The sequence below is a fragment of the Cololabis saira genome, chromosome 1 (genome assembly GCF_033807715.1).
Source record: "Cololabis saira isolate AMF1-May2022 chromosome 1, fColSai1.1, whole genome shotgun sequence".
In the NCBI taxonomy this organism is placed as follows: domain Eukaryota; kingdom Metazoa; phylum Chordata; class Actinopteri; order Beloniformes; family Belonidae; genus Cololabis; species Cololabis saira.
Genome location: NC_084587.1, coordinates 41,305,638 through 41,314,263, shown reverse-complemented (window position 1 = coordinate 41,314,263; position 8,626 = coordinate 41,305,638). Strand labels below are relative to the sequence as shown.

General features: G+C 38.2%; 1 protein-coding gene across 1 annotated transcript in view; it reads left to right on the top strand.

The window, feature by feature from the left end:
- The first annotated feature begins 944 nt into the window (after positions 1-944).
- The window catches only part of LOC133445876 (NACHT, LRR and PYD domains-containing protein 12-like), a 33,457-nt gene continuing 25,775 nt past the window's right edge, over positions 945-8,626 (top strand). The window contains exons 1-2 of the mRNA XM_061723384.1: positions 945-1,221; positions 1,485-1,568. Of these exons, the coding sequence (XP_061579368.1) occupies positions 948-1,221; positions 1,485-1,568 (358 nt within the window). The 5' untranslated portion in view covers positions 945-947. The remainder of the gene's footprint in view (positions 1,222-1,484; positions 1,569-8,626) is intronic.

Here is an 8,626-nt window from a genome sequence, read left to right as displayed (position 1 = left end):
ACTGATCCAATGAACTGACCTGCAGCTCTGTGGAGAATTGTCGCTGGCTGAAATAAATCATTTAGGAAGATAAATGTTGGTTTAATAGATGAAATCTAACAGTTGTAGCTGCCATATTAGTTTGTCTGAATATAAAGTGAAGCTTCATGTTTTTACTGGAGCCCCAGAAGCAGCGTTGCTGCTCTGTCTGTACATCAGAGCCGTCACAATTTTAATACATGTATTAAAATGAACATATCAGTCTATTTAATTTTATTTTATTTTAGCTACATATGTTTGGGTTTTTATTTAGTGCACCTCTACGTACTTGGTATACAAAATTATATTTATTATTCATTATATTATTATTATCATTATTAATTTCATTATATTTAGTCGATTCACCTGAAGCGAGACTTCACTATACCAATGCATCGCTCCACAATATTGCGGATCTTTGTTTGTGCATGTGCAAATGTGTTGAAAAAGGTTATATTAGAGGCTTACCTTTTCACAGACGAAATCTTAAGACAGGTCAAGGTTGTCTTAAAGTTAAGAAAAAAGTTAAGAACAAATTTGAGAACTTTTATTTCAAGAATACCATTTCTTCTTAAGTTTTTTCTTAAGAAGAAACTTAAGAAGAAAGTTGAGAAAATACTTAAGAACTTTTTTGGAGAATATGACTTGAATAAGACTGAACTTAAGAAAAAAATGACACTTAAGAAGATTTTTTTTCCTAAGAATGTTTTGTGAATCCGGCCCCTGGTTTCTATCCGATTTTCAGTGAGACAAACATCAGTCAAACATGTTCAAATATAATAAAAGTCTAAAATAAGGAGGAGGAGACTCCCTGGAACCCGCTGTGCCTTAAAGAGTTCTAAAGATCTTCATCACTGGGTCACTGGACAGAACCTCAGACGTGAATACCTGAAATGTAACAGTTTCTCTGACTTCATCAGGGAGGTGTGATGACGCCAGCAGACCTGCTGAACATCCTGGAAGATCTGGATGATGAGGAGTTTAAGAAGTTCAAGTGGCTCCTGCGGCAGGACGGCAGTCTTCAAGGCCTTGCAGCGATCAAGAAGAGCGACCTGCAGACAGCGAACAGGACGGACACCGTGGACCTGATGGTCCAGACCTACAGACTTCCTGGAGCTGTGTGGGCGACTAGGAAGCTTCTAGAGTTGATCGGCAGGAACGACCTGTTGCAGAGTTTGTCTGCCAGCAGCTCCTCACCAGAAGGTCAGTCCAGAGATGTTTCTGTCTACAGACTACAAGGATAATGCAAGTGGTCCTCCTGATCATCAGGGGTCCCCCTGATGATCAGTCTTCAAGGTCAGCCTCAGTATGCAGCATTTGCGGAGAAATGAAATTAGCTGTTTGCATTTGTATAAACATAAAGAAGAACATTTCAGTTCTTGGCTTAAGATAATTGAAATTATTTTCATTTTAATCATCCAGTTTACACCAGTTTCACTCTCATAATCTCTCTGTGTTTCTGTCAGAGAACGTCAGTGATGTTGGTGAAACTTCAGAGAACGGTGGACCTTCCTCCTCTCAAAGTCAGGCTCCTCTTCCTCAATCTGAAGGTAAAACTGCTGGACTCTGGTATGTAAGATAGTTCTGAAAGACCAAACATCTGTCTTCTATAAGAATAGACCTTTAACCCCACCCCCTTCTAATCTGCTCATCATTTAACATGTTTGAGGGATTCTTATATTTGAGCATGAAACCAAAACCTGCCAGAATGACATTCACAACAGTTAACTGTGAAGGGTTCAAAGTCAGTTGTTATAAACTGGTATTCTTGTATGTTGGTGTTCAGGGATAAACGTGATCACCTCTTTCTGGTCAGGATAATTTTACCAAATAAATGTCACCTGTTCTACAGTGCAGCTAGGTTTCCATTAGTAGGGGTCTGGATTCGTTTTTTACAGGTCCTTCACCATTGGTATATTTTTGTAGTACCAGGAACCACGTTTTCACGAACTTCTACTGGGTCTTTAAAGTACCCTGAAAAACTGCTGTATAGGGCATTGTTTTAACATGGAGCTAATTGGTTTTGTGGTACGGTAGTGATGATGTTCAAGCCTCTAAATGTCCCCCATGAGTCTGAGTCTTCTCATTCATCCTCACTGCTGCTATATTGGCAAACACAGAATCATTCATTACATTGGAACTATTATAACATGTAACTGAGCCAACACACACTCAAGAAAGGCCGCTTGCTGAGCAGCCGGCTGCTGGATGACTCGGTGTGAACACCAGAATGCCACCGAAAAAAAGCCCGACACCGGAGGAGTTTGATGAAATAAAAACTTCTCTCAACTCCGTAACCGAGGACATGACTGCTGTCAGAGTGCAGCAGAAGCAACTTCTGGAGCTACCGGAGGAGGTAAAACAACTGCGCCTCCAGAATGCGGAGAAGGACCGGCGCATCTGGGAATTGGAGCGGCGAGTGGACGAGCTGCAGCAATACTCCCGCATGAATGATGTGGTCATCACCGGCATCAAGATCAAGCCACGCCCGTATGCGCGTGCGGTGGCCACGGACAACAGGGAGCCCAGCGAGCAAGAGACGAGCTCAGTGGAGCAACAGGTGGCATCCTACCTCCTAAGCAAGGGGATAGAGATGGACCCTGAGCACATTGAGACATGTCATCCACTGCCCACGAGGAATGAGAAACCACCAGCCGTGATAATGAGATTTGTCAACCGGAAAAATAAGATGGCACTTTTGAAACAAGGACGCAAACTGAAAGGAACGGATGTTTTCATGAATGATCACTTTGGCAGGGTGGAGGAGCAGGAGCCACTCAGGTGATGGGTCACAGGTGTGTCCCATCAACCTCTCCAGCCTGCATGCCTTCATAAGGCGTGGCTGCACAGCAGCAAGGGGTCTGCTGTGAAGGTGCTTGGGCACGTGTGTGTGTGTTTGAGAATAAAAAAGAGATTCTGCACTGAAACTCCGTGTCCTCTCTGTCCTGTCGGTCGGGCCCCGTAGCACTCGCCGTGCTACACTGGCGAGTGCTACGGCCCAACCTGTCGGCCCAACCGACAGGATAGAGAAGACACGGAGTTTCAGTGCACAACCACCTTTTATTCGAACACCCAGGAACCTCAGCTTCCGCTTCAGCTCCTTCACAGCAGACCTCTTGCTGCTGTGCAGCCACGCCTTATGAAGGCAGGCAGGGTGGAGAGGTTGATGGGACACACCTGTGACCCATCACCTGAGTGGCTCCTGCTCCTCCACCCTGCCACAATCACTTAACCAAAAAAAATGCTGACATCGCAAAAAAAGCAGACAAGTCAAGAAGCAACACAAGATCCAACACACCTGGGTAACAAGCTGCAAGATATTCATCACACTGAACGGGACTCCAGAGGAAACAAAAGTGTTGGTGGTGAGGAATATTAACGAACTCAACAAGTACTGATAACAACAGAATTAAGGTAACATGACTCTATATTTCCAACATGCCCAACACACAGACTACACCAAGGAACAACAATGATATGGACATGCTACAGAGAACTCTTCACCAGAAACAAATGGAACTGGCAACTTTCGAATACAAGGAGCACAACACAATAGATTTTAACACAGATATTGATCCTGATAATAACTTTTTCTCTCCCATCATTAATGATTGTAACTATTTCACAGAAGAGCAGTATGTAAACAGTATCAATACAATGGGAAAACTATCAATAATACATTTTAATAGCAGAAGTATGTATAAAAACTTAAATTCTATCAAACAGTATCTACAACAATTCACTCATCCATTTAATATCATTGCTATTACAGAAACGTGGTTTAATATTGATAAAGGTATTTCTTTTTCTCTTGATGATTATGAATTAAGCTATATGAATAGAGAAAAGAAAATGGGGGGTGGGGTTGCTATATATATCCATAAATCAATAAAATGTATGGTTCTAAAAGATATGACGTGCAATAGATGATACAATGGAATGTTTAACTGTAGAAATTCATAATAATAAGAAAAATATCATCATAAGCTGTGTATATCGATCACCTGGTTCAAATATTGAATGTTTTAGTGAATGGATGGAGAAATTATTTTCCACTGTAAACCAAAAAACATTAATTATCTGTGTTGATTTTAATATTTACCTATTAAATCCAACTAAAGTGAAAATTATAGATGACTACTTGGACACAATGTATAGTATTGCCGCGTTCCATTTGTCCTCGGAAGTCGGAATCTCCGAGTTCCGAGTAGGAATTTTCAACTGGAACGCCCCTCGAAGTGGGATTTCCTACTCGGAAAGTCGGAGAATCTTCACCACCCCCGAGTTAACATTCCAAGATGGCTGCCCCCGCTGTAAACAGTAGCCTAAGTAGAAGAGAGCTGTTCTCCTTTCTGTTTCCTCTTCACCCACCGTGTTGGAAAGTTGCAGAATGACCGCATATTTGTCCATAAGTTGCTTGTATTCCGACAAGGCAAGTACTAGAACAGCTTTCGTGGACGTGGCCATCTTGTTTTCCGACTTTGTAACTGGAACCCCGATAACTCGGCTGTGACGCCATTCCCAGTCCCGAGTTCCGATTTCCGAGGTAAATGGAACGCAGCATATGTCCCTTTATCCAACAATAACTAAGCCAAGCAGAATAACATCTCACAGTGCCACAATTATCTATACTAACATCATGGGAAATCTAACCACCAGTGGCCTGTTTACATGTGACATCACTGACCACTTACCTGTGTTTATTCTGTTTGACTGTGATGTGAAGAAAACCAAAGATGACACGAAAGTTATCCATAAACGAATAAGAACTGAAGAAACCATCAATGCCTTTAAGAATAGTTTAATGTTCCAGGATTGGAGTACAAAGCATCAGAGGTGGACAGTGCGTATGGACATTTTTTAGATATTCACTTCTCTGTATAACACACACTGCCCGGCTAAAGAATGCTATATAAAGAAAAGAAAAAAAAGTCCTTGGTTCACTAAAGGAATAATAAATGCTTGGAAAAAGAAAAATAATCTTTATACATTTTTCCTTAAGGTAAAAACCAAAGAAGCAGAACAAAGTATAACAAAATACAAAATACAAAGATCTACAAAAATAAACTAACAGATATAATAAGAATTAGCAAAAAGCTATATTATAAAAAATTATTACATGAAAATAAAAATAATATAAAAGTAACTTGGGATATACTGAACAACCTAATTAAACAAGGATCTACTAAGACAATATATCCCGAATACTTTATTGATAGCAATGGTGTGAATCAAAATATGGACAATATAGTTAATAGTTTTAATAGGTTTTTTGTGAATGTTGGCCCGGAGCTGGCTGGTGAAATTCCAGATCAGGCAATTAATCAATGTAAGCAAACTATTATAAAGAACCAATACTAATTTTTTCTCTCAGCAACAGATGAGCAGGAAGTGACAAACACTGTTCAAAAATGTAAAAGTAAATTATCCACTGACTGTCATGATATTGATATGATAATTGAAAAAAAAGTAATAAATAACATTGTAAAACCTCTAACCCATATCTGTAATTTATCATTTCAATCTGGTTTTTTCCCAAATAAAATGTATAATGGAAGTAATTCCGTTATATAAAAACGAGAGTAAACACAACTATACAAATTACAGACCAATATCCCTACTACCACAATTCTTAGAAATCTTAGAAAAACTCTTTAACTCCCGACTAGAAAAGTTCCTTGACAAATACCAGATAATCAATCAGGGTCAATATGGATTTAGAAAAAAAACAACCACCTCAATGGCAATAATTGAAGCAATAGAAGAAATCACTAACGCACTGGACCAAAAAAAACATGCTGTTGGAATTTTTATTGATTTAAAAAAAGCCTTCGACACAATCAATCACTCAATCCTATTCAACAAACTTGAATTATATGGTATTAGGGGGGTTACAGGGGAGTGGTTAAGAAGCTATTTAACAGGAAGGGAACCATATGTCAAAATGGGGCCATATACATAAAAACATCTTGGCATTTCTTGTGGTGTCCCCCAGGGGTCTGTTTTGGGACCAAAACTGTTCAATGCTTATATTAATGACATATTCAATGTATCTCAATCGCTAACTAATACTCTTTGCAGATGACACCAACATATTCTTTAGTAGTAATAATTATAATGAACTTGTAAAAACTGTAAATGAGGAATTAAATAAATTGAAGAAGGGGATGGACAGTAATAAATTATCATTAAACTTAAATAAGACTAAGGCAATGATGTTTGGAAATTCGATCACCAACTCACAACTACAGATAATGATTGAAGGTGTCCACATTGAAAATGAAGATGACAATACATTTTTAGGAGTTATAATAGATCGTAAATTATCATGGAAAGCCCACATCAGACACATTAAAACAAAAATCTCCAAAAGCCTTTCAATTATAAACAAAGTGAAACCACTACTTGATGAAAATGCACTCCGTACTTTGTACTGCTCCTTGGTACTCCCATACTTCACGTATTGTGTTGAAGTTTGGGGAAACAGTTACCAATGCAAAATTGGTCCATTGGTCACATTACAGAAATGAGCAGTGCGAATTATTCACAAGGTTGGATTTTTTTGAACACACTCATATTTTGTTCATTTAGTCAAAACTATTAAAATTCCATGATCTTGTAAAATATTTAACGTCAATTATCCTATTTAAAGCATTTAACAAATTACTACCAAGGAACATACAAGATTTTTTCACAGTTCAAGAGAGAACTTATAATTTGAGAGGATATGGTGATTTTAAAATACCTAAAGTTCAAACTACTCGTAAAAGTTTTTGTGTGTCTGTATGTGGTGTGAGACTTTGGAACAGTCTGGATATCCAACACAAGCAATGCCAAAATATCCACAGATTTAAATGGCTAGATAAACACATGGTCTGGTCAAATTCTAAAGAGAGTGGGTGGTAACACTATGTTAAATCAACTTCGGTCTTGAAATGTTTGTGTAATTGTTGTTCCTCATTTAGTAAGTATGTATTGTCCATTACCTTCTGGTACTGTTGTTCTTACCATCACTGACGTGTATGTATGTACTATATGTATGTTCTATATGTCCATGTCCATTATGTCCATTACCTTCTGGTATTGTTGTCCTTACCATTGCTGGTATTTATTATAAATATAAGTTAACGGTGTATTATAAATATAAGTTAACGGTTAACTGTCACCCATGGTGACAATATACATTGTTGGATTTGCGCGCATTGTGGTTGTGAAATGCATCTGCATTTCACAACCACAATGTGTGTAAATTTAGGTGAGGTGAACTGTAGAATATTTTTTATTATAATTTGATATAGATCTTTTGTTCATTGTTTTGGTTCAAATGTTGAGACAAGAGGAAGCCTTAAAAAAATTAAATCTGTCAAGTTGTTAATGAAAAACAGAGGTGGGATTAAATACGTTTTCTTTTTCCCACTCCCTTTCGAGTGTTAACGAGTTCATTTGTATTTTGAACCTGCACCTGATAAAACTGATAAAGGTATTTGTTTAATTTTATGTTGCACACAGGTCACTTATGTTATGTTGTATGTTGCTCGAAATAAAATATGAAATATGAAAATATAATAATAATATATGAAATATAAGACCACACATTAGATCTAGTCATCCCAAAGGGCTGGTATTTCCTCCGTACATATCGGGTATGTAGCTGTGTCTGATGGTTATTGCATGTTCTTTAACAGTGTCTTCTCATGCCTCATAGAAAGAAACACACATATATAGTAATGAAAATACTAATACTGTGTTTATAGAAGTCATATCAAGATTAGTGATAACAACAGAATCTGTAGATGATCTTTTGATCAGTTTAATTCAAAAACACTTGGATCATTTACAAAAGACAAAACAAAACAAAGTTCCAGCTGTGGCAAATCAGAAGACAGAATGTAGGAAGGCAGAGTGAATTTAGAGGAAAACTGAGCTTCAAATGGATTATGACATTTACCAACCTCCAGCTATATTACTGATTTAATCGTAGTTAAAATGTTCTGAAATCATATACCCAGTCGTGGTCCAGAACAATGGAGAACAATTATGGTTATGACATACTTCTTATTAATAACTGAGGGTTGATATGAAGAAAGGAAAGAGAAGGAGAGGTGATGGGCACCGCTCAGTGGATCATATTGGTGTCCCCCTGCAGCGTAGCTCTATCGCAGCATATCCAGGGTAAGGCTCTGTTTAGGACCAGCTGCTCTAGTCTTGTCCAGTACAGTAACTGCAGCTATGACTATTGACCCACACTACATTTTACACTAACTATAGGCTTTACTAAACAGAAACAATTTTAAGTTTGGTTTTATGTTGGTTCTATAGTAATGGTTCCTGATAGCAGAAGACCCGCCCTCCAGATCTACATATTTTATATTCTAGGAACTACGAGTAAATCTCCACTCTGAGAATGGAGAACTGTTAGGAACCTAACGAACTATCAGGTCTTGGAGATAACCAGGAGTTTGGACGTTTAGGACTTTACACACAAGTAACAGTAGGCCTACTTTGAATTGGGTTGGGGTTTTACCAGGAGCCACTAACCATCATTAACAGGCTAACAAAGCACCCCTTGAACGTTCCTGAGTTCCTCCTATCCCAAAAGGGTGTTATT